The sequence below is a fragment of the Coregonus lavaretus genome (assembly GCF_964263955.1).
Source record: "Coregonus lavaretus genome assembly, chromosome: 21".
Lineage (NCBI taxonomy): Eukaryota > Metazoa > Chordata > Actinopteri > Salmoniformes > Salmonidae > Coregonus > Coregonus lavaretus.
The window spans coordinates 12,702,527-12,729,543 of record NC_140008.1 but is presented as its reverse complement, the minus strand read 5'-3'; the positions used below and the strand labels follow the sequence as shown (position 1 = coordinate 12,729,543).

Here is a 27,017-nt window from a genome sequence, read left to right as displayed (position 1 = left end):
TCTCTACTTTCCAATTGAGATTAATGTGAACAGAGTGCCTCATGGTGGCGGTGGAGTTATGTTATGGGCAGACATAAGCTACGGACAACGAACCTATGGTAATTTGAATGTACAGAGATACCGTGACGAGATCCTGAGGCCCATTGTCGTGCCATTCATCGGCAGCCATCACCTCATGTTTCAGCATGATAATGCACGGCCCCATGTCGCAAGGATCTGTACACAATTCCTGGAAGCTGAAAATGTCCCAGTTCTTCCATGGCCTACATACTTACCAGTCATGGCACCCATTGAGCATGTTTGGGATGCTCTGGGTCGACGTGTACGACAGTATGTTCCAGTTCCCACCAATCAATATCCAGAAACTTCACACAGCCATTGAAGAGGAGTGGGACAACATTCCACAGGCCACAATCAACAGCCTGATCAACTCTATGTGAAGGAGATGTGTCACGCTGCATGATGCAAATGGTGGTCACACCAGATACTGACAGGTTTTCTGATCCACGCCCCTACCTTTTTTATCCGTGACCAACAGATGCATATCTGTATTCCCAGTCTTGTGAAATCCATAGATTAGGGCCTAATGAATTTATTTCAATTTACTGATTTCCTTATATGAACTGTAACTCAGTGAAATCTTTGAAATTGTTGCATGTTGTTATTTGAGAGTGAACTAGCCCTTTAATAAAAGGTCTTATGTGGTTTGGCCTCATTCTACTACAGTGTACCATCACTGCTCCTGCAGTATGAGCTTCCCAGATGGGCCATCAGCAGGGTGGACACCTGTCTTGTCTCTCTCCCCTGGCCTTGGAAAGGCCTGTCCAGGAAGGTCACTGTGCTACTGGGCTAACTAGGACAAAGGCCACTGTCAGCAGGTCAAGGGTGAAACGATTAGCCATAAAGTGAACAATCACTGATTATGGACAGTGGGGCATTGTGAGAATCCATCCAAATAAATTTTTTAGCTAAAAAACCCTGAAATAAAAATGGATATTACAGCAATGTAAACACACGTTAAAATGTGAAGGCGGGAGAGAGAGAGAAAGAGAGAGAGAGAAAGAGAGGGGGGGAATCCCCAAGCTCATCTGGAAACCACATCCACTACTATACCACTCCTAAACCCCCCTCCCCCTCCCCTAACCCACTACCCCCTCCATTACCCCCTAACCCACTACCCCCTCCCCTACCCCCTGCCCCCTGCCCCCTCCCCTAACCCACCACCCCCTCCCCTAACCCACTACCCCTAGGTGTGAATGGCCAGGGCGGGGACAGTCAGTATGATCGAGAACAGCATGTCAGCACATGCCCGCTCCGCTCCTCTGTCCCTTCCCTACTGTTGTCATTGGGAAGAAGCCACTGACTAAACTCCCACGGCTCACAGCTTAAAAGAGCCACCATGCTACCGTACTGAAGTTGGCCTGGATGGGTTGTTTCTATAGGTTAGACAAAACTTTGTCGACCCTTTCTGTGTGATTTCATTAGACAATAAGACTATAAAAAGGGCTCTTAGAGTGTTGGTTCAGGAAGGAGAAGCAGTTTTGACTGAGATGCAAAGAAACATAAGAAAAGAAACAATAGAGGGGCATGATAATCTTTTAGAAAAAGTCTGCAAAGGACTTAATACATTTGACTTGATTCACACTACAAACCACACTCAGTACAAAATAATCAAATTCCTTTAAGAAAACATTGCAAATGTGAGATACGTGTTGCTAAATAATGTAAAATATTACAAGCAAAAGAGACTACTCAGATGTTTCGCTTTTTTTTTCATGGCATTTAACTTTACCTAATCAAGATTATCCCAACAGTCGGAAATTACTGGTGCCAACATTACACTACGTGACCACAGAATAGTAAAGCCAATCCTCTTCAAGCAGCCATATTTACGACCCTGCCTAGCCCAGCCTGCCACCCAGACTAAACACGCCTGGGTGTGAGACGATTATTCACAGTCACTCAGGTTCCCTCTGGCCTGGTCTGAAGGCTGGCCTACTAAGCCCCCTAGGTGCTATGAACGTGCACTTCTGCAGGTCGATATTAAACATGATACCCCACTGGATGGTCTAACAGTGTTTACCAAGCATGACAAGGCTATCCAGACCTGCAAAATCCATTGTGGGGTTTAAATACGAGTACCCATTGTTTTCCAACTTCCACCTGTTTACATGGGTATCTTTGTAATGTGTATGTTTGTAATACCGTCTTTTGCCATCTATCTTTCCATACCTCCAGCCAATCCACCGTCGACACTGTTGAACTTTAGCTGTACTTTTACCACCATCGTCTACATGGCAATGTGTGTGTGAGTCAGCAATGTATCAGAATAATACTGGGCATTCACAAGTTAACACAATGCATACCATAACGCAACCATTCCCGGTGGAGAAGACAGAGACTGACAGAAGTGGAGAGGCTTTGTTGCTGCCCTATGCGATGGGGATGATTAAGTGAGTCAGTGATCCCATAACTTCTTCAGCAGTACCCAGAAAGACTCCAGAAAGAGAGCAGATCAGAGTTGGTCGGTGGCACCACAGTGGAGTGGGGTGATGATCACACATGTTAATGGAGCATGTGAAAGCAGCGTGGCCGATGAGATTGGGCATGGACACGTTGGACAGGGCCCTCTGAGGACCACCTTCACTGTCAACGCCTCCCAGCTCCTCTTGGTGTCTCCCTCTCCCCCCATACTGCAAAGGGAGACCCTAACCTTAACAGCCTCCCCTCTACCCCTCCATCCCTGACAGGGAGACCCTAACCCTAACAGTATCCCCTCTACCCATCACAGGGAGACCCTAACCCTAACAGTATCCCCTCTACCCCCACAGGAAGCTCCTAACAGTATCCCCTCTACCCCCACAGGAAGCCCCTAACAGTATCCCCTCCACCCCTCACAGGGATCCCCTAACCTTAACAGTATCCCCTACACCCCTTACAGGGAGCCCCTAACCATAACAGTGTCCTCTCCACCCCTCCACCCGATCCCTCACAAGGAGACACACCACTACCTCTGTAGCTCAGCTGGTAGAGCACGGCGCTTGTAACGCCAAGGTAGTGGGTTCGATCCCCGGGACCACCCATACACAAAAAATGTATGCACGCATGACTGTAAGTCGCTTTGGATAAAAGCGTCTGCTAAATGGCATATTATTATTATTATTATTACCTGCTCCTCTCCACCACCCCTCCACTCGACCCCACACAGGGAGACACACCACTGACCTACACCTCCAGCCATAAGCCCAATGTTTCTATAGCAGAGGGGATGTTAATGTGGCCTAATGCAGCCATTCATACTGGATGATCACAATGGTGATTATAGTGATGACAGTGATGACAGTGATGATAGTGATGACAGTGTTGACAGTATTGACAGTGATGACAGTGATGACAGTAATGATGGAAATGGAGATGATGAGGAAGATGATGATGTTGATGAGGAAGATGATGAGTTTGATGAGGAAGATGATGATAGTGAATGAGGTGACTCCTGTTCTTGTCTCCCCCCTGGGAGGGGGAGTTTAGGACAGTGGGGTGAGGTGGTTAGTGTTCCTACAGTCACAGCTCCTCTGTGTCTTTCATCATGAAGACCCCACACTGATCCCCTCTCTCTCTCTCAGTGGGCATGTTCCCTATGTTCAAAGGTTGGTACCAACAGAGACCCCCCATACCCACCCACCTGGCTTCCCTGGCAGTGTGCCCACGCTAAGTGTGGAACGGGGCAGGACGGCGCCTCCGGTACTTAGGGCCAACATTTTAATGTTTCACATCGCTAAATCCGCCTGGAGAAGGAAAAAAGCTCAGCCTGTGGGTTTTCTGAAGCAGCTCACTGGCATGGCCGATTACAGGGTGAAACACAAGGAAATATACATTAACCTTGCTGGCTCACTACACAACTCCACAGCCACACCTGACTAGCATCAAATGACCACTGCAAACCAGAGAGAGCTCATACCTCCCTGTATCATGGGGACATTTGATCCCTGTCAATTATGGGAGGGGGGTGTTTAAGTGTAAGCTTTGGTGGAGGGATAGTAAAAGAGGACACTGAGTCCAGCCTAGCTCTTGGTATTGGGAATCACTGGAGTTCTGGGAAGTCCCTGTGTGTGATAAAGTCTGATGAAGCATTTCGTATTTTTTTTATTTTTTTTATTTAACCTTTATTTAACCAGGTAAGCTAGTTGAGAACAAGTTCTCATTTACAACTGCGACCTGGCCAAGATAAAGCAAAGCAGTGCGGTAAAAACAACAACAACACAGAGTTACATATGGAATAAACAAAACGTATAGTCAATAACACAATAGAAAATCTATATACAGTGTGTGCAAATGTAGTAAGTTATGGAGGTAAGGCAATAAATAGGTGTCACACCCTGGCTCTGGGGACTCTATATGTTGAGCCAGGGTGTGTAAGTTCGATGTGTTTTTGTTCTATGGTGTATTCTATGGGTGCTATTTCTATGTTGGCCAGAGTGGCTCCCAATCAGAGGCAACGAGTGTCAGCTGTGGCTGGTTGTCTCTGATTGGGAGCCATATTTAAACTGTCTGTTTTCCCTTTGTGTTTGTGGGATCTTGTTCCGTTTTGGTTTGTTGCCGTGTCGGTTGTGTTGTACCGAGGACGTCACGTATCGTTTATTGTTTTGTTCGTGTGTTCATTAAATAAATTAAAGTATGTTTGCAACTAACGCTGCGCATTGGTCTACTCCATACGACGATCGTGACAATAGGCCATAGTGCAAAATAATTACAATTATAATTTAGTATTAACACTGGAGTGATAGATGTGCAGAAGATGATGTGCAAATAGAGATACTGGGGTGCAAATGAGCAAAATAAATAACAATGTAAATAACAATATGGGGATGATGTAGTTGGGTGGGCTAATTACAGATGGGCTGTGTACAGGTACAGTGATCGGTAAGCTGCTCTGACAACTGATGCTTAAAGATAGTGAGGGAGATGTGTCTACAGCTTCAGAGATTTTTGCAGTTCGTTCCAGTCATTTGCAGCAGAGAACTGGAAGGAATGGCGACCAAAGGAGGTGTTGGCTTTGGGGATGACCAGTGAGATATACCTGCTGGAACGCATACTACGGGTGGGTGTTGCTACGGTGACAAATGAGCTAAGATAAGGCGGGGATTTGCCTAGAAGGGATTTATAGATGACCTGGAGCCAGTGGATTTGGCAACGAATATGTAGTGAGGGCCAGCCAAGGAGAGCGTGTACAGGTCACAATGGTGGGTAGTATATGGGGCTTTGGTGACAAAACGGATGGCATTGTGATAGACTACATCCAATTTTCTGAGTAGAGTGTTGGAAGCTATTTTGTAAATGACATCGCCGAAGTCAAGGATCGGTAGGATAGTCAGTTTTACGAGGGCATGTTTAGCAGCATGAGTGAAGGAGGCTTTGTTGCGAAATAGGAAGCCGTATGGCCCTGAATGAGAAATGGGGAGAGCGTGACACGGCCCAAATGGGGCTGTCATGGGGAGCCGTGGGTCAGCCAAGGGCCCTCACTTCCTCCTCTACTACCTAGGACCAAACAGGGACGTGTTCACACACACGCACACACACGCACACACACACACACACACACACACACACGCACACACACACACACACACGCACACCAGTGGAGGCTGCTGAGGGGAGGACGGCTCATAATAATGGCTGGAACAGAGCAAATGGAATGGTATCAACCACATGGAAACCACGTCTTTGATGTGTTTGATACCGCTCCATTGACTCCATTCCAGCCATTATTATAATCAGTCCTCCCCTCAGCAGCCTCCACCGACACACACACACACACACACACACACACACACACACACACCTCTCCCCCATCTCCTGTTGAATGTTCCCAGTCAGAGAACACTGGGGCCTAATCACATCATTTCCATTCTCTTTTTTCTTTCATAATTTTGTTTTGAAAAAACAATGGATCGTATTTCCTCTCTCCAAGTTACACCAGTGCTCTTAAAAGTCCAGCGTCTATGTTTATGTGTGTGGAGAGTTTCAGGCTACTGCTACTTAAAGACTGTTGTTTGACTGCTGCGGGCTGAGGGAGATTTGGCAGCTTTGGCAGGTGCTGATAGGGACATAGTCCATAATGTTGAACATGCATGCCAAAGACTGCACTAATGGCTGCCTGAAAACAGAGAGAGAGAGAGAGAGAGAGAGAGAGAGAGAGAGAGAGAGAGAGAGAGAGAGAGAGATAGCGAGAGAGAGAGACAGAGAGAGAGAGAGAGAGCGAGAGAGAGAGGAGGAGTTGCTTCATTTCTGTTGAGTGCCAGGAGGAAAGACCTCAAGGACGTTATATTTTTCTGAGGAAGAATGATGATCTCAACTCTTCTCATATTTCCATTATTTTCAATAACAGTGTACTGAACAATTGAGAATATCCAGAACTATGAACAGTGGCTTTTCTGGGGAATATGATCATTGTATACAAACATGTGAGTGCTACATATGCCCTGTGACTATAGTGAGATGGCATTTTTCAGCACCATGTAAAGTATTTTAGTCATCAACTGTATATTGCCATATCGCTAAAATGTTACTGTGAAAGATTCACAACATTTGTGTGCCGTTGTGTTAAACCAACATAACATTGGTTGCAAACAAATCTATCCAGTCAGTGTTTATTATGGGGTGCCTCTACTCTGTCCTCGTCCTGGTCATCCAGGTAACCCAATCCTTGGGAGTTACAGGGGCCCCTGCACCCCGTGTTTATAGCCAGGCTGCTACAATTACACTGCTACTCCAAGGTAAGGCTCTTTACTGTCGACAGCAAGTGCATTCCACTGCTTTCGTCACAGCCATGCTTGATATTACTTTTAGGAACTTTGGGTAGTAATTGAGAGAAAAGAGGGTAAGAAATTACTGAAACAGGAACTGGAGGAATGCAGAAGTAAAGAAGACGTGGTTTAGGTTTCCATGACAGAATGTTTATTTTTATGAAACGTAATAAACACTCTCACATGCTTCACTACAAGATGTGAAGTGTATAACAAACTACAACATGTGGTGTGCATAACCAAATGGTCATCCTAATGTGGAAGATACACACACCAACTGCTTGCTTTCTAAATCAGATTATTGAGGTTGTTACCCTCAAAGTCTTCACTGAACTACCAACACATATACAGCTCTGCTGTTCAGAAATAACAGACCATAATAATTCACATATCCTATTGCTGCAGGATTCTTATCCTGCTGTAGCAAACTAGCTCAAATTAAGATCCAACATCTATAACTGACTCTGATGGCATACCATGGACAGAATGAATGTCTGCAGCAAAAGTAAAGAGGCCATCACATGTTATCCCATGAGCCTCTCTTTCACAATATTGACAAAGAACGAGAACATTGTGTCAAATGGAACCCATTTATGTGTTGGTACAGGCAGGCGATTTTCTTGGCACCGAAAACCAACCTATTGGATGCCTTCACCATTTGCATTAAACAAATCTGTAGCAAAGTGGAGTGGACCACAAGGACAGAAAAAGAAAGCAAGGAGAGAGACAAACAGGGGACTGTAACTACCACTACCACCTCGGAGGCATGTGGTTTTAAGTGTCCTCTTGTCTTGTCACCCGCTGGTTTGTCCCTCTGCTCTGGGTGTTCTCCCATCAGAGCCCTGACGAGGACGAGGAGTGACACAGGACGATCAAACACCAGAGTGTCTTGGGGAAATATTCTGCTGCTGTGATCTTAGCTGAGGTCTGCCTGCCTGCCTGCCTGTCTACCTGTCTGTCTATCTGTCTGTCTACCTGTCTACCTGGGTTGTTCAACATGGAGGATCGTTGGGCATACTTAATTGGTGTAAAGTTGAGGCTGCAAATAAACAAACGTTTGTATCAGGAATGTGGTATAGAATAGAGTTGTATCACCAGATCTAAAATTGTCAATAATAGCACGTGACAACAATAATCATGGTTTTTGTCATGGTTAGATGAAGCTCCCGTTTTGATCATGGATTCACAACATTTCTGAAACATGGCCTGTTATCCAACTTGCACATGATTGGGGTATTGTAATAAGCCATTTCATCTTCAAATAGACTTGATCAATGAAAACCAAGTAGGAGAAAAAAAGGGTCAGGGTACATCTTCTTTTCTGTTCCATCAGAGCTTTAGGAACTGTTGACTCACCCGTTGTGGTGAAGGAGGGTTGTGGGTGTTGGGGTTCCCCTGATTCTCTGGCTAAAGGGGTTAGCACGGTAGGACCACACAGTGAGATGATCATTATCATCACGCACACTCACTCACGTACGCACACACACACACACACACTTTTACATGACCGTGTCCCTAAGCTGTGGGGTAATATGACCCTCATTAGGACTGATGATGCAGTCAGTCACACAGAGAACTTTAGGGCTGGTAGGGAATGAATTCTGAGTGTTTATGAGTTAATGTTCAGAATGTGGTCATTAACTGCAAGCACGCACACACACACACACACACACACACACACACACACACACACACACACACACACACACACACACACACACACACACACACACACACACACACACACACAGAGAGAGAGGGAGAGAGACAGTAGCAGCCTCTGGAGGTCATGTCTGGGTGGGCTGCTGCTAAAAAGGGATGCTGTCGTAATGTCGTGTTTTTAGAGGGCTCCTCTTCAAAGAAGGTGTTTACAGGGGGTGCGGCACATGACATCGCAGGGCCTAGAGAACACACACAGGCGGGCGCGTACACACACACACACACACACACACACACACACACACACACACACACACACACACAGACCCACACACCCGCACACACACACACACACACATACATAGTAATGCTGGGGGTTCGGTCGGTGCTCAGAGTCCAATGAGACAGCCGCCCACCACTGAGAGAGGAGGGTTTGGTTTCACCGTGGTATCTCATAGAGTTACAATGTCCTTTGACTCCACTGACACCACTCCCCCCAACATTAGCCAGGATATGGTGAGCAATTCCAATATCCCATGTTGTCACTGTGGTTCCCTTGTCTCACAGGACATCTTCATGGCAAGGTTTGAAAATACACAATTCCCCTCTAGGACAAATCAATGATGTGTTCCTCACAAATTGTGTCTATAAGTCTCAAGTCCCAGTAGAGAATTCCCCAAAACATAAATATCATCTTCAGCACTAAGATCATCGATTTCGGGTTAAGTCCATTGGTAGGCTATGGATGCACATTCATCTTAATGGTGACGATGATCTTTGTATTTTGAAAAGTTTCCCCTGGTGATATATGATTGAAACCCTCATCAATCTATGACAGGTATGAATGCAACAGTACTCTGATGTAACAGTGATAAAGGGTGTGGATGGAGAAGATCTAATAAATCACTGGTACATGCAGCGACGCAGGCCATCTGATAACCTTCACACATGACACCTAGGTCATCATCACTATCCACAGAATGTTTGTGAGAGAGAGAGAGAGAGAGAGAGAGAGAGAGAGAGAGAGAGAGAGAGAGAGAGAGAGAGAGAGAGAGAGAGAGAGAGAGAGAGAACAAGAGACAGAGAGACAGAGAGAAAGAGTGAGAGAGAGCGCGAGAGAGCGAGAAAGAGTTTGAAAGAGAGAGAAAGTGAGAGAAAGTGAGAGAGAGAGAGAGAGAGAGAGAGAGAGAGAGAGAGAGAGAGAGAGAGAGAGAGAGAGACAGAGAGAGAGAGAGAGAGCAACACAATTGGACCCAACCAAATCATGAGAAAACCAAAAAATATTACTTTACCAAAAAACTACGCAGACTGGAATGCTAGTTGGCCCTAAATAGAGAGTACACAATGGCAGAATACCTGACCACTGTGGCTGACCAAAACGTAAGGAAAGCTTTGACTATATACAGACTCAGTGAGCATAGCCTTAGGCAGACCTGTCTCTCAAGAGAAAACAGGCTATGTGCACACTGCCCACAAAATGAGGTGGAAACTGAGCTGCACTTCCTAACCTCCTGCCAAATGTATGACCATATTAGAGACACATATTTCCCTCAGATTACACAGACCAACAAAGAATTCCAAAACAAATCCAATTTGATAAACTCTCATATCTATTGGGTGAAATACCACAGTGTGCCATCACAGCAGCAAGATTTGTGACCTGTTGCCACAAGAAAAGGGCAACTAGTGAAGAACAAACACCATTGTAAATACAACCCATATTTATGTTTATTTATTTTCCCTTTTGTAATTTAACTATTTGCACATCATTATAACACTGTACATAACCTTAATATGACATTTGAAATGTGTAATGTTTACTGTTAATGTTTTATTGTTTATTATCTATTTCACTTGCTTTTGCAATGTAAACATGTGTTTCCCATGCCAATAAAGCCCTTTGAAATGAATTGAATTGAGAGAGAGAGAGAGAGAGAGAGAGAGAGAGAGAGAGAGAGAGAGAGAGAGAGAGAGAGAGAGAGAGAGAGAGAGAGAGAATAATCTACAGCAGTGGAGGCTGCTGAGGGGAGGACGGCTCATAATAATGGCTGGAACGGAGCAAATGGAATGGAATCAAACACATGGTTTGATGTATTTGAAACCATTCCACTGATTCCGCTGGTGACACTGTCTGTGATTTATTTAGAATTCAAGGCACACTTAACCAGCATGGCTACCACAGCATTCTGCAGCGATATGCCATCCCATCTGGTTTGGGCTTAGTGGGACTATCATTTGTTTTTCAACAGGACAATGACCCAACACACCTAAAGGCTGTGTAAGGGCTATTTGACTAAGAAGGAGAGTGATGGAGTGCTGCATCAAATTACCTGGACTCCACAATCTCCCGATCTCAACCAAATTGAGATGGTTTGGGATGAGTCGGACCGCAGAGTGAAGGAAAAGCAGCCAACAAGTGCTCAGCATATGTGGGAACTCCTTCAAGACTGTTGGAAAAGCATTCCAGGTGAAGCTGGTTGAGAGAATGCCAAGAGTGTGCAAAGCTGTCATCAAGGCAAAGGGTGGCTATTTGAAGAATCTCAAATATAAAATATATTTTGATTTGTTTAACACTTTTCTGGTTACTACATGATTCCATATGTGTTATTTCATAGTTTTGATGTCTCAAAAATAAAGAAAAACCCTTGTATGAGTAGGTGTTCTAAAACTTTTGACTGGTAGTGTATATATTGTGTATAATGTGCATATTTATGTTGTATTATACAGGGCACATTTAAAAAGAGACGTAGGTCTCAATATATCTTCCCTGTTAAAATAATGGTTCAATAAATACAAAATAATTTAAAAATACAAATCTCCACTGTTGAAAACCAAATGCTATTCTAAAAGAAATGGGAGATAATATCTAGATACTTTTTACAGTGGAGAACAAGTTCATAAATTGCCTGGATGGGCTGATGAGACAGTGGATTGTGCAGTCAGATGGAACAGTGAATAGGCATTTCAACGTCATACTGTAGCCTTAGCTGGTGGTATCTTGTGGAATAGACACCGGCTGGAAGGCGGTTTTAACCAATCAGCATCCAGGATTAGACCCACCCGTAGTATAACTAAAATGATAAACCAAGTGGTTCGATCCCTGAATACTGATTGGCTGAAAGCCGTAGTATATCAGACCGTATACCACAGGTATGCCAAAAAGCACATTTTTTACTGCTCTAATTACTTTGGTAACCAGTTTATAATAGCAATAAGGCACCTCAGGGGTTTGTGGTGTATGGTCAATATACCACAGCTAAGGGCTGTATGCAGGCACTTCGCGTTTCATCACAGAACACTGGTGCTTCCTTGACCCACACAGGACCAACAGGACCAACAGGACCACGCTGGGCTATATCAGTCGCCCTAATGAGGGGAAAGCATTCCAGAGGCTTTCTGGGTAATCATAGTGTCAGGCACAAAGGCATCCGTCCTGGTCTCACTAGGCTCTTTGCACCCCTATCTCCTTACCCCATGTTGGGCAACAACATTTTTCAAAAACACTGAGCGAAAGCGCGTCAGTCTGTTTAACTGACAACCTTAAACCTGCAAAAACGACAAAAGCCTCATGAAAGGTTGAAGAGTACTCTGCAAAAGCAGTTCAAGTGCACATATCAAGAGCTTGTTTGAGGCCGACACTGGTATCAGGTACTGGCAATGAAATGGGGGCTCCAACAAAAGGCTTAGATTTCCTGTGTTTCATGATCATTCATTGTATTTACCTTGTGTCTGTCTCTCCTCCATCTATAGGCCTCAATTAGCAGAGTAGTGACCTGAGCTGAGGAGAGGGCTGTTGATGACGATGCCAAATATGGTTATTAGACAGCTGCTGGCCCTGGTAAAAGACAAACCTCAGTGATCTGTTTCCCAGCTGTGTTGTGCCCACCGAACATAGCTAGAGAGGCCCTCTCTCTTTCTGCCTTACCAGTGAGCTGAGTAAATGGAACTGTTTGTGTCATCTTGCCAATGACCATAAAGTAGGTGTTTGCAAGACAGCAGAAACAGATATGGGATCAGGCTAGCCCAGGCATACTACCTCACACAATACGGAGAGAAACACCAATGTAAGACAAACGTTTTGGGCCTTGATTCAGTTACACAGACCTGCTATATCAATGTTTGCTGTCTTATTATGAAAATTGCTCTGGAACTACAGTTTCCCTCAGGCATTAGGCAAGTGCTTGGCCATCGTTATATTTTGAGTCATGTGATGAGAGACCGGAATGCAAATTGAAAGGCTACATTCCGGCACTGGCCACTGGCGCATTGAGGCTTAGCCTGGGTTATTAGACCTCAATTCTCCATGACACTTTGGATCAACAAGGACAAAAATAGTCCATTGGCAGAAATGATTGACCAACAGAGGAGGACTAGAAAATACCAACACAATTTATGATCATATAAGCTACAATTATAGGCATTTAGCAAAACATATTGTAGGTCTACAATCTTGTACAATTATAGGCATTTAGCAAAACATTTGTTCCCATTACCTTCGTTATGAAGACAAAAACAGCATATACATTTTCACAAATGTCAGATAGTTTCAATGTAGTGTGCATTCCACTGCCATAAACACAAGGGATAAATCACCAACCTCTGTTCAGCAATACAAGATGGGAAGCATTACACACATGCGTAAAGCCTGTTGTTGTACTCAGACCACCTTCCCCCCAAGCCACAGTGTTACTCAGACCACCTTCCCCCCAAGCCACAGTGTTACTTAGACCATCTTCCCCCCAAGCCACAATGTTACTCAGACTACCTTCCTCCCAAGCCACAGTGTTACTTAGACCACCTTCCCCCCAAGCCACAGTGTTCAGTCAGTCAGTCCAGTCAGGCCAGCTCTGCTTTGGGTTGTTTGGATAACTTAATGAGGGGGGAGGGGGTTGTCTAGCCACACTGATCCATCCCAGACAATCAATAAGTATTATGGTCAATCCAACCGAGGGAAAGCCAGGCAACTACATCACTGGACTCTCTCCAGTGCCAGACTACCAGACCACAGAGTAGAGGTTAGCTAAGACAAACAGAACATAGAGCTGCTCCTGGATGGCACATCTATACATTTGGGGGCGGTTTCGCGGACACAGATTAAGTCTGATCCTAGACTAAATTGCACTTTTAAACTGGACTAACTGAAATGGCATTTCTCAGACATGGCTTAAAATAGTCTCAGACTTGCCCTGGTCTAGATTTAAAAAGTCTGATTTACAGAAAGACGATTAGAGTTCATGTAGATCTAAGTGAAGGCTTCAATTAAACCTGTCCAGGAGCAGGTTTAACTTCAGATGCATGGATGTTGGCCCCCAGGTTGACCATGGCAATGGAGCAAAATTGATTACCTGGACTACAGTATTTCACTGACGATCAAAAAGCACCACCAAGGCCAGACAGAAGGGCGGTTAGGGGAAGGCCCATCCCTCCTTCCCTACAAGTACTGGTCACCTTGAGTTTTTTGGCATCTGGAACCTTCCATCGTGAAACAGGAGATTTGTGTGGTGTAAGTGAACCGACTGTATGCAGAAGAGTCCACAAAGTCTAAGCCAACTACAAGGTAGAGTTCTATGAATATAGGACCTTCCCTGGAGTCATTAGCTGTATAGATGGATGTCATATTCCATCAAGCGTCCCACTACAGCAGTGCTTCACAATGACCTCAAACAGCATGACTGCCCAGATCAATGACCTCAAACAGCATGACTGCCCAGATCCTCGCATTGAAGATGAGGATGGCCCAGATGTTCCCATGGTTGAGGCATACAATGACAGAAATGGACTAGCCTGCAGATATGCTTTTGCTATGCTGCACTTCTCACCACAAAGATAGTGATTGAAGCAAACAATAGCCATGGATTGGTGACAAAACGGTTTTTAGTTCACAAATGGAAAGATCGGGACCCCGATCTGGTGCTGGTTTGAGAAGAACATTGGTACTGCTGCTGCTTCATGTTCCTCTTAATAATAATAATAATAATAATATGCCATTTAGCAGACGCTTTTATCCAAAGCGACTTACAGTCATGCGTGCATACATTTTTGTGTATGGGTGGTCCCGGGGATCGAACCCACTACCTTGGCGTTACAAGCGCCGTGCTCTACCTCTCCTCCTTCATAGCCAACTCAACATTAAGGATCTGCATCTTCATATCATGCTCTTCTTTTAAATATATTAGTTTGCACTTATGAAATTCCATGGCCAGTTTCTCCTGCATGCTCAGCCTCTTTGTCTTTGTCCTCCGACCCTGGTTAGTGACACAATCTTCCATCCTGGCTGCTGTAGATGTAACGGGCTAACCTTCATCCTGTCTTATCCCCTCCAAGCTGTGGTGATCATCTGCCTCTAGAAAATTATTACATTGCTGCATTAGAGAACTTTATTTCTTCAAGTGTTCAAGAGTTCATTACATAATTGTTATTAAGGGAGTGCAAGAGATAACGGACAACATTACATATTCCCTGCAGTCCAGGGATGGCACATGTTGAGTGAATGTGTCCTACCAAATGAGGATTGGAACGGTCCCCCATCTGAACTGTCCAAATGGTAATCATCGGGGATATCTTCCAAGGGTTGCTGGCTATCAATGATCCCGGTTAAAAGTCCCTCAGCTCATCTGTCTCTGGTCTTACTGGGGTCCGCCACCAGTCTTGAAATGCTCCCCAGGTGCAACAGCATTTGTCTTCTTTAAATTTATTTTTATGTTTTTTCACAGGACCCTAGAATGACAAGACAACATAGAAATTATATGAATAATTATGTATGATATTGTTTGTTTTACATTTCTGTCACACAAATACATTTCAAAGAGACTCTGATTTGTAAAAGTGGGCCAACAATAAATACAGTATCGTACCTGAATTTGTTGTTGCGTCCTTTTGTTTACTTTTTCATTTGAGTTGGTTCAGGCATTATTTTTCTTGTTTTCTGTTGATGAATCATGCTGTTTGTTCTCAATAACTGGGTGGTTTGACACAATTCGCTTCAAGAGGGTTTTTTAAAAGTCACTGAAATTCTTTGAACGTTTTCTTTTACCTCTGTCCATTGTTTAGTTTAGGTGACTTAATCCACACAATGCTTATGTATTAGTGTATTAGAATCTGAAGTTAAGCGTGTCAGAATTGTCATGCCAATAGGTGGCACAGGGGCACGTGCCCTCTCAGTTTTGTCCTGTTTAAAAAATAAATGTTTTAAAAAAATAATAATTGTTATGTTTAATATGTTTCTCTGTATTACTACTAGCCACCTAGCAATTTTATGAAATTGGCTTTAGCTAGCCCAGATAGGTTCCTAATCTCCCAACTTCATAACTAGCTACCAATAAGCTATTTTCAGGCTATCAAGTTAGAGTAGCTTGTCTAACTATCTTAGCCTTCTGGCAAGGTTGGTACAGTGTCTTGCGAAAGTATTCACCCCCTTGGCATTTTTCCTATTTTGTTGCCTTACAACCTGAAAATAAAATGGATTTTCTGGGGGGTTGTATCATTTGATTTACACAACATGCCTACCACTTTGAAAATGCAAGAATAACAACAAAAAAATCCAGAAAAACGCATGTAAAAAATGTTATGAATTGATTTGCTTTTTAATGAGGGAAATAAGTATTTGACCCCTCTGCAAAACATGACTTAGTACTTGGTGGCAAAACCCTTGTTGGCAATCACAGAGGTCAGACGTTTCTTGTAGTTGGTCACCAGGTTTGCACACATCTCAGGAGGGATTTTGTTCCACTCCTTTTTGCAGATCTTCTCCAAGTCATTAAGGTTTCGAGGCTGACGTTTGGCAACTCAAACCTTCAGCTCCCTCCACAGATTTTCTATGGGATTAAGGTCTGGAGACTGGCTAGGCCACTCCAGGACCTTAATGTGCTTCTTCTTGAGCCACTCCTTTGTTGCCTTGACCGTGTGTTTTGGGTCATTGTCATGCTGGAATACCCATCCACGACCCATTTTCAATGCCCTGGCTGAGGGAAGGAGGTCCTCACCCAAGATTTGACGGTACATGGCCCTGTCCATTTTCCCTTTGATGCGGTGAAGTTGTCCTGTCCCCTTAGCAGAAAAACACCCCCAAAGCATAATGTTTCCACCTCCATGTTTGACGGTGGGGATGGTGTTCTTGGGGTCATAGACAGCATTCCTCCTCCTCCCAACACGGCGAGTTGAGTTGATGTCAAAGAGCTCCATTTTGGTCTCATCTGACCACAACACTTTCACCCAGTTCTCCTCTGAATCAATCAGATGTTCATTGGCAAACTTCAGACGGCCCTTTATATGTGCTTTCTTGAGCAGGGGGACCTTGCGGGCGCTGCAGGATTTCAGTCCTTCGGCCTGGGGCTCCATGCAAGGCTGGAATGGGCTACAAGACCATCGCCAAGCAGCTTGGTGAGAAGGTGACAACAATAACCGTAGCCCATACAACCGTAGCCCATTCCAGATCTTGCATGGAGCCCCAGGCCGAGGGAGATTGACAGTTATTTTGTGTTTCTTCCATTTGCGAATAATTGCACCAACTGTTGTCACCTTCTCACCAAGCTGCTTGGCGATGGTCTTGTAGCCCATTCCAGCCTTGTGTAGGTCTACAATCTTGTCCCTGACATCCTTGGAGAGCTCTTTGGTCTTGGCCATGGTGGAGAGTTTGGAATCTGATTGATTGATTGCTTCTGTGGACAGGTGTCTTTTATACAGGTAACAAGCTGAGATTAGGAGCACCTTCTTTAAGAGTGTGCTCTAATCTCAGCTCGTTAACTGTATAAAAGACACCTGGGAGCCAGAAATCTTTCTGATTGAGAGGGGGTCAAATACTTATTTCCCTAAATAAAATGCAAATCAATTTATAACATTTTTGACATGCGTTTTCCTGGACCATTAAAATTATAGACTGATAATTTCTTTGTCAGTGGGCAAACGTACAAAATCAGCAGGGGATCAAATACTTTTTTCCCTCACTGTACTTTTTAGAGCCACCTTTTGCAGCAATTACAGCTGCAAGTCTCTTGGGGTATGTCTCTATAATCTTGGCACATCTAGCCACAGGGATTTTTGCCCATTCTTCAAGGCAAAACTGCTCCAACTCCTTCAAGTTGAATGGGTTCCGTTGGTGTACAGCAATCTTTAAGTCATACCACAGATTCTCAATTGGATTGAGGTCTGGGCTTTGACTAGGCCATTCCAAGATATTTAAATGTTTCCCCACTCGAGTGTTGCTTTAGCAGTATGCTTAGGGTCATTGTCCTGCTGGAAGGTGAACCTCCGTCCCAGTCTCAAATCTCTGGAAGACTGAAACAGCTTTCCCTCAATAATTTCCCTGTATTTAGCGCCATCCATCATTCCTTCAATTCTGACCAGTTTCACAGTCCCTGCCAATGAAAAACATCCCCACAGCATGATGCTGCCACCACCATGCTTCACTGTGGGGATGGTGTTCTCGGGGTGATGAGAGGTGTTGGGTTTGCGCCAGACATTGCGTTTCCCTTGATGGCCAAAAAGCTCAATTTTAGTCTCATCTGATCAGAGTACCTTCTTCCATATGTTTGGGGAGCCTCCCACATACCTTTTGGCGAACACCAAACGTGTTTGCTAATTTTTTTCTTTAAGCAATGACTTTTTTCTGGCCACTCTTCCGTAAAGCCCAGCTCTGTGGAGTGTACGACTTAAAGTGGTCCTATGGACAGATACTGCAATCTCCGCTGTGGAGCTTTGCAGCTCCTTCAGGGTTATCTTTGGTATTTTTGTTGCCTCTGATTAATGCCCTCCTTGCCTGGTCCGTGAGTTTTGGTGGGCGGCCCTCTCTTGGCAGGTTTGTTGTGGTGCCATATTCTTTCAATTTGTTTATTATGGATTTAATGGTGCTCCGTGGGATGTTCAAAGTTTCAGATGTTTTTTTATAACCCAACCCTGATCCTGTACTTCTCCACAACTTCATGCCGCTTGCTTGGTGGTGCCCCTTGCTTAGTGGTGTTGCAGACTCTGGGGCCTTTCAGAACAGGTGTATATATACTGAGATCATGTGACAGATCATGTGACACTTAAATAAAGTCCACCTGTGTGCAATCTAACTAATTATGTGACTTCTGAAGGTAATTGGTTGCACCAGATCTTATTTAGGGGCTTCATAGCAAAGGGGGTGAATACAAATGCACGCATCACTTTTCCGTTATTTATTTGTTATAATTTTTTTAAACAAGTATTTTTTGGGGGACTTTATTTGGACTATTTTGTGTATGTCCATTACATGAAATCCAAATAAAAATCCATTTAAATTACAGGTTGTAATGCAACAAAATAGGAAAAACGCCAAGGGGGGATGAATACTTTTGCAAGGCACTGTAGACTTTAGAAAAGCAAGCAAAAACGAAATGTACTGAATAAAAGAGAAGCATATTTTTTTAAATATATTTTTTAAAGAACCACCCTGCAGCCATCCTCACATACTTTGTGCCCCCTCAGATTTGTGTGTCTCTGTGTGTGTGTGTGTCAGAATTATCATGCCAGCATTGTCCAGGCTGAGGGGGGTCAGGTTGGGTGCCCTGCCTGTAGCCTAAATGGTAATCTGTGTGTAATGTAATCTGTGGCCAGGGCTGTCCAGGCACAATGCTGCTGTTGTAGTGGTGGCCCGACAGGGTAACCCCCCAAGCAGTCTTTACGGCACGTAGCAGGTGTGAGGACAGACACCTTGACTGTCAGTCCAGTCAAATACTACGTCAGCACTCCTGTCCTGACTGTTAATAGTGTGTGTTGTACGACTGTGTGTATGAGGGGATATATGTGTGTGTGTGTGTGTGTGTGTGTGTGTGTGTGTGTGTGTGTGTGTGTGTGTGTGTGTGTGTGTGTGTGTGTGTGTGTGTGTGTGTGTGTGTGTGTGTGTGTGGTTACATAGCTACAACAATGTGCACAAAAACAATACTTTGAGCTTAGAGTAACCAATTTAAAACAATAAATAAGAAACATTCAAGTTAGAACAAGCAGAGATGAATGACAGATTACAAATAGAATGATCAATAGGAATGCCAAAATAGCTAATAGATAGATAACTACAAATAGTCAATCTGGTCAGGTATGAGATGTGTCACTATGTTTAAGTAGGGCCTTGTGTTTGTACACAGAGTTCAGCTGGACATGAACAATGACACAAGTCTCCATGTAGTGCCCTTGAGTGTCTGTCAACAGCTGTGTTCCAAGCCACTGTGTGTGAGCAGACCAAACTAAAAGTAACAAAGTGGGTAGGGGGACCCTGCCTGGGTTGAGTTCCTAGGACAATCCCCAGGGTGGTCTGTAGCAATACTACATCGCCACAGGCATGATTAAAGCAGTAGTTAAAACTGTTTATTTGTTGTTGTTTTCTCGTTATAAGTCAGTATATCAGGGCATATTTAAAAGCATAATGTACCCTTTAATCCAAATCATGCCATTCTATCTTGTCAGATTTATATAATTTACACTGATTGGAAGTGTTTCCTGGAGGCCTTGGATATGTCCAAAATGGCACCGTATTCGTTAACGGACGTCGGTGTGCTGCTAACAGTTTCCTCCACTGTCCCAGTGTCCCTGTATCCACATCGGGCTTGAACCTGTGATCCTCTGCTCGCAAACACACGTGACCGCTATCCTTGACAGCCTACGAATTGTTTGAGCAAACTATCTAATTCGATAGTGCCATTTCTTTCTTCCCTACTGGCAGAGCAGGCCCCCGAGGAGCGGCCAGCCCCACGCGTCACTCATCTGCCCCCCGAGAGGCAGCGGTGGCACGGGGTGCTGCTGAAACACGGGAGGGGGGAGGAGAAGAGGGGGAGGGGAGAGAAGGGGTAGGCAGAGAGGAGAGAAAGGGAGAGAAGAGGGAAGGAGAGGAGGGCACCAAATTGTTAGAGAGGAGCGGCACGGGGCAGGGGAGTCCCAGATGGAAAATTGTCTCTGTAACACAGGAAGATATGAATGCAATCACTGACACTACTTGGGGGGGGGGGGGGGGGGGGGGGGGTGAATAGTTATGCACACTCAAGTTTTCTGTTTTTTTGTCTTATTTCTTGTTTGTTTCACAAGGAAAACATATTTTGCATCGTCAAAGTGGTAGGCATGTTGTGTAAATCAAATGATACAACCCCCCAAAAAATCCATTTTATTTCCAGGTTGTAAGGCGACAAAATAGGAAAACTGCCAAGGGGGTGAATACTTTCGCAAGCCACTGTACCAACCTTGCCAGAAGGCTAAGATGTTTTACAAATAAAGGATATTCATGAAATTGCATGCATTGATTATAAAACAATCTATTGCCTGAATCACTGCAGGAAATAGGTTTTCAACCCTCTGTCATATATTTAAGCAATAAAGCCCAAGGAGGTGTGGTATATGGCCAATATGCCAAGGCTAAGGTGTGTTCTTAGGTACAACGCAATGTGGAATTGACATGATAAACTAGGTGGTTCGAGCCCTGAAAGCTGATTGGCTGACAGCCGTGGTATATCAGACCGTATACCACGGGTATGACAAAACATTTATTTAAGAACAGCCCTTAGCCGTGGTATATTGGTATATTGGCCATATACCCCACCACCACCACCCCGTGCCTTATTGCTTAATTTAGAGGTCATCATGGCTGTCATTCCACAACATTGCATAACTAGTTTGTACAAGCAATGAATCATACAAGTCCTCCTCTTATCAGTTATTTCCATGCTGTAGCCTTAGTCATATCTGCACACGCCTTTGATGAGTTGATGAATTGTACCAAGTTAGTCACAATATGAATAAAGTTGTATGCCATCCAATACAGCAATATATGTCAATAACCCATTTGTACATGGATCATTCTCACTGGAGTTAATCTGTATGATTGACTCTTCCAGGCCAAAATATTTGAGCGGAATGACATTGCCTTGCCAAGAGTGGCAGCATTCTTCCATGAGCACTCTGAGCAGGAACAGTCACAGGCTGAGGCCATGCTGGACTACCTGTCAGACAGAGGGGGACAGTACTGTAATAAAGACACTACAGTTAGAGCTGCCCACTCATATAAATATAATGGCATAGTTGACCTCAATGGGGATGCCTATTCTACTCATTCTAATTACATGTACCCACTGCTTGGGAGAGGGGATGGGTTCCTCCTAACTCTAGGCAGTACAGAAGGGCATGGGTAATGCATGCATGCTGTCTTCCTTCTGGGCAAAATAAATTGGCACACTAGCTTGGTTTCCATCCAATTGGCCACAGATTTTCATGCGGATATTCTAAAATCTGCATAAAAACAATAAGCTCATTTTCCTACCAGAGATGTTTCCATTAAACTGACTTGTTGAGGATAAAAGGCTGTGCATGATGACATAGTGCACATAAAAATGACTTTTGTGGTTAAGTTCCCATGTACGGAATAAAAAACATGAGTTAGATGGCCATAGCAATTTCAACTCTACCGATGGTTTTGTCACAAACTGTTGTGATAAATAGCAAACTTGCACAATCTGGTTTTGATGCATGCTCTCTAGACAATATATCCCTCACTGATAAAGTGAACAGGGGGTTGGTTATATGATTCATTCATTATATGGATAAGAGCAAGATCATTTTATTTGATCATTGGCAGCCAAGCACCGGTCATCATGTCACCAGCATTGAAATAATAGCTTATCCTCGATATTTAGCCTATTGGCAATTTGCATGATCACTGTGCATTTACCCACCATGTGAAGTTCATCATAACTTATTTAATCTGCCTATAAACGTATCATGCTTTTCCACGTCGTGGTGGTAGGCCCATTTCATCGTGTGACTCCAAGTTTACTTTATTATATCAATACGCATAAATGCGTTTCCACCGCCATTTCTCGCATAATTAATTTTACAGACACAAAAAGGTCCCACCATGTCGAACGAACAAATTGTCTGTGGACATTTATGATATTGTACCAACATTTCCTGTTTCCATAAGCCCTGTCATTACTTTTTTTTATGCGTCAGGTAATTATTTCGCATGAAATGGTTGGATGGAAACCTGGTTAGTGTCTATGCTTGGGGCTAGGGATAAGGGGTTGTGAGTGAACAGAATAGGAACGTCTGAGGCCAAGGGGGATGAGGGGTTAAACCCTAACCCTGGAGCTTTGCCTGGGGCTCAGGCCTATTGCCTGTCAGGGTGTACATTTCCCCTGAGTTCCGGAAAATTGGGGAGATTAATGTGCATGCGGAAGGACAGGGCATTAATTGTGTTTCCAGATGTACAGGGTGGCGTTGACACTTTAGTGCCGTGTCCTCTTTCTGCCTCCTCCAGTTTTACGAGTCATGTCAAATCGATCCCAAGTGGGATCGCTAAGGGGTCCATCATCAGCAATTTGGGACACCTTGTTATCCATTGATCTGTGAGGGAAAACGATATGTCCTGAATAAGTATATTCATCAGTTCTGATATTATTAAGATTTCAATTCTGCAGTAATAGCCTTTGGTTGAAGTTTGGAAAGAAGTTGTCTACAAAGGTTTTTATTTAGTATTTTTAAATTTTTTAAACAGTTTGGATGGATTCATTTTCATAAAGATCATAGTTAAAGTAGGACAGGTATATTAAAATGTTTTCAGATTAAAAAGAAAAACTATTAAAGTAGTGTTATAATTTAAAGAATTAATAAACTAAAAATAAATAAAAAATAAAGTAATCTTCCAAAAAGGGGGACTATTAAGCGAGCTGTTCAGTTCTAAAATTTACATTTTGGTTATTTAACAGGGTTTCCCAAAGTCGGTCCTGTCATTCTCCCCCAGAGGCCAGGCTGTGAGGAGATGTGTGCGGTGATCCTAGCCCTCGAGCTGATGCTGGGCCAGTGGAAGGAGGAGATGGCTGTGATGGTGGAGCTCAGCCAGCTGTCCAAGGAGCACAGCGACCTGCACTCCGCCAGCGTGGTCAACAGCCGCTTGCTGGTGCCCCGCGTCAAACTGCTGGGAGACCTCCTGACCAATGCCCGTAGAGTGGGCTGCACCAGCGACCGCTCGGGGGGCTTCGGGGAGTACCTCATCGACCAGCTGCAGGAAGAGTTGACCAACGTCTCCAGTGGATGAATCACTCACTCACTAGCGCGTGCATGTCTATTAAAGAAGCCTACTTGCTGAATTAGACTCACAAAACAAGCCTCTCCTGTCCTGTCAGTGTTTTTTTTTTCTGGGCACCTATATTGTGTTATTGCTAGTCAGTAAGACCAATGTATTGTAGAAGACACTCCAGGGTCCTCTATGGAAATTATTTCAGAACTGAACAAACAAGGGGGGATGGCTTAGTTATGTGTTAGAGAGGGTGGAAGGTCTTGAATCCAGTATTTTATATTCTAGGGACTACCAAAAATGAAGAATACATGTATTATGTGCTAGATCTGGGCATTTAAAATGGCACAGCCTCAGTGTATCATGTATGTATTTATTCCATAAGCAAAGTGTATTCTTGTTGTCATAAAGGCACTGTTGGATGAATTGAGAGATACAAATTTGACAATCAAAGTTGAAGTCAAAGCACTTCAAATACTGTAATATCTGGTATTTTTCTGGCTGACTCCTGCATTGACACACCTCACAGTATACTATGTTAAGTGGCTTATAATGTGAAGTATTTCTGTATTCACTATGTTACAAAGAGATCACTGATTCATTAGACATTCTGGGTTGATGATAAAGGGATATTGTTTGGGAATGGTCTCATCCATACACTTTCCACAAAACCTATTGCCTTTGCCTATACTGTTGAAATATTCACTGTCCCTCTTCATCACATACAGTACAATTTGACAACAATATGTCTTCCTTTTGAAATAAAGTTGTGAAAAAAATTCTAAGCTCTCTTTTCTCTATGGCTCATATAGTGTTTAATGTAATATAAGTGTTCATAGCGACTTCAATTTCCTGATTGTCAAAGGATTCTGGATTGTTGCAGGAGTTTTGCATGGGATGTTAACACTGGGTTAATCAACTCACTATCGCCATCTAGCGATCCTAACCCAGACCTAGATATTGTGTGTATGTTGTGATATGTAGGCTATGTGTGACGTTATAAATGTATGTATTTCAGTCCTTGACTAATAGTGTTATGTACTATGTATTATGTCATGTTTAATTTGGAACCCAGGAAGAGTAGCTGATGCTTTTGCAGCAGCTAATGGGGATCCTAATAAATACCAACACCAATACATTGAGATTTTCATGAAACAGGTTTATAATGACCTATTATTCTCCAATAGGCCTGACTATAAAAAAAATCTCTTCAGATCACAACAGAAGTTACAGCCATGAGAGCATTTCGTATGTAGAAAATTATATTTTATTTAAAACAAACAGGTCTGCCTGATTAATTATAAAGCAGCCTGCAAATTAGATAATGAATATATTCGAGGGATATAGATTATAATAATAGTGTGTGCGAGACAACAATGAGTGATATCATTAGGCCAACTTAGATCTTCGTAACAAATAGGGTCACTAGAGAAACTTGTGAATAACAGAATGAAAGATTTAGGCTATATGACTTTAAAAGAGCGTTCGAGGCCTATTATTCGTTTGAATACAGTCATACTGATATTTTAAGAAGCTCTAATAATTTTAATGAAAAATGAAATACAATCAATTAACTTTTCATAAATATAATTTACAGATTCCATTTTAATATGTTGGTGCATAGCTGTATTATTATTATAATTCTATGTAGTCCTATTACTAGAATATTATGCTGTTACTGAAGTTCCTTCTGGAAAAATAAAGTAATTATATTCCATGTTATTATAGAGACAGTTACGAGAAATTGTACACTAACTAGCATGAAGTTGTAAACCCCTCCCTGCGCACCCACTCAGCGCGACCATTGGCCAATCCAGGGAGCTGTCAGAAATGCAGAATACGCCCCCAACTCTCTCACCAGGGATAAAAGCTTGTTCGAGCCACAGCATCAGCAGCAGGTACCCAAGGGGTGAACTACGATACAGGTTGGGAAAGACAACCACATTCCATTTTTAAGTTTTTGGTTGCTCTAAGGATACCTTTTTTTTTCTCACAAAGTACAAATACAGAGCCAGGATTCCAATCGTTACAAAGCTGTTCTTGGAATTTGACAGTGAGATGGAGTTGTCGGATATTTCGTTCCCTGTCACCTCTGCTGATGACTTTTATGACGACCCGTGCTTCAACACCAGCGACATGCATTTCTTCGAGGACCTGGACCCCCGGTTAGTCCACGTGGGTCTCCTCAAGCCAGACGACCACCATCACAACGAAGACGAGCACATCAGGGCACCGAGCGGGCACCACCAAGCCGGCAGGTGCCTCCTCTGGGCATGCAAAGCCTGCAAGAGGAAAACCACCAACTCTGACCGGAGGAAGGCTGCTACCATGCGGGAGAGGAGGAGACTGGGCAAGGTAAACGACGCCTTCGAGAACCTGAAGAGATGCACGTCGAACAACCCCAATCAGAGGCTTCCCAAGGTGGAGATCCTGAGAAATGCAATCAGCTACATCGAGTCTCTGCAATCTCTGCTCAGGGGCCAGGACGGCGAGAACTACTACCCGGTGTTGGAGCACTATAGCGGGGACTCTGACGCATCCAGTCCACAGTCCAACTGCTCTGATGGAATGGTGAGTTGGTGCATCTTGACATCAGTGTCTATGGGCATGTCGTTTTTTTCTTAAATAAAACATATTTGCAGGTCTATATAAATACAGATAGTAGGCCTATTCGATTTTATTTTCTTATATTATTTTGGATATAGGTCTATAGTTTGAGATATTAATGTTATTGCATATCATTCCAAAACCTGTCAGAACACACAATGTGTTATTTTATTGATCGAATTCTTAGATTGCATTTATTAATGTTTTATGCAGATGGACTATAATGCCACAACATGCACGTCCGCAAGACGAAGCAACTATGACAGCTCTTACTTCGCCGAGACTCCAAATGGTAAGTTATTATTTTAAAGTGTTATATTATTGTGACCTGTTAGGCCTAGACCTTTATTATACGGTTTTAAAAGTACGTTTTATTCAGCAGCTCTCTTCAGTAGCCTAATGCACAAGATTCAAGACAGACATTATTTGACACACATGTAGACAATGTTACTAGTTTATATTGTCTCTGACTGATGTTTCCTTCACCTCTGTTACAGCTGATGCCAGAAGCAACAAGAACGCAGCAGTCATCTCCAGCCTGGATTGTCTATCCAACATCGTGGAGAGAATCTCTACAGACACGTCCGCGTGCACTGTGTTATCAGGCCAGGAGGGTTCGGAGGGTAGCCCCTGCTCTCCACAAGAGGGATCTATCCTGAGCGAAACCGGGGCACCGACCAACTGCCGACAGCCGTCCCATGACCCCATCTATCTAGTGCTATGAAAAGACAGTTATAGTATGGCTACATTCATGAAAACGAATCGATTCCTGTAAATGAAGAAAACACCAAACGGAAAGGGTTGCAGAATGTTGCTGTAGTAGAAGAATAGGATGGCAAAGCTCCCATTCCTTCCTTTAATAGAAAGGTTTCAATTCCTTGAAGTTCAATCATTGGCTTCCCATGGGTCACGTTTAATGAGATATAATTTCCGACTTA

The 27,017-nt window shown here is 43.6% G+C and overlaps 2 protein-coding genes across 2 annotated transcripts; both read left to right on the top strand.

Moving 5' to 3' along the window:
• Positions 1 to 9,806: 9,806 nt before the first annotated feature.
• LOC311148766 (ferritin, heavy subunit-like) lies at positions 9,807 to 23,493 on the top strand (the record flags this gene model as incomplete). Its single annotated transcript, XM_084185731.1, has 3 exons — positions 9,807 to 9,842; positions 21,299 to 21,445; positions 23,200 to 23,493. 3 exons carry the CDS (start codon positions 9,807 to 9,809, stop codon positions 23,491 to 23,493), a joined length of 477 nt encoding a protein of 158 aa, XP_084041857.1.
• Positions 23,494 to 25,530: 2,037 nt separating this feature from the next.
• LOC311148444 (myoblast determination protein 1 homolog 2) lies at positions 25,531 to 26,803 on the top strand (the record flags this gene model as incomplete). Its single annotated transcript, XM_084185413.1, has 3 exons — positions 25,531 to 26,043; positions 26,293 to 26,371; positions 26,577 to 26,803. The coding sequence occupies 3 exons, from the start codon at positions 25,531 to 25,533 to the stop codon at positions 26,801 to 26,803; spliced, it is 819 nt and encodes a 272-aa protein (XP_084041539.1).
• Between the last annotated feature and the right edge of the window lie 214 nt (positions 26,804 to 27,017).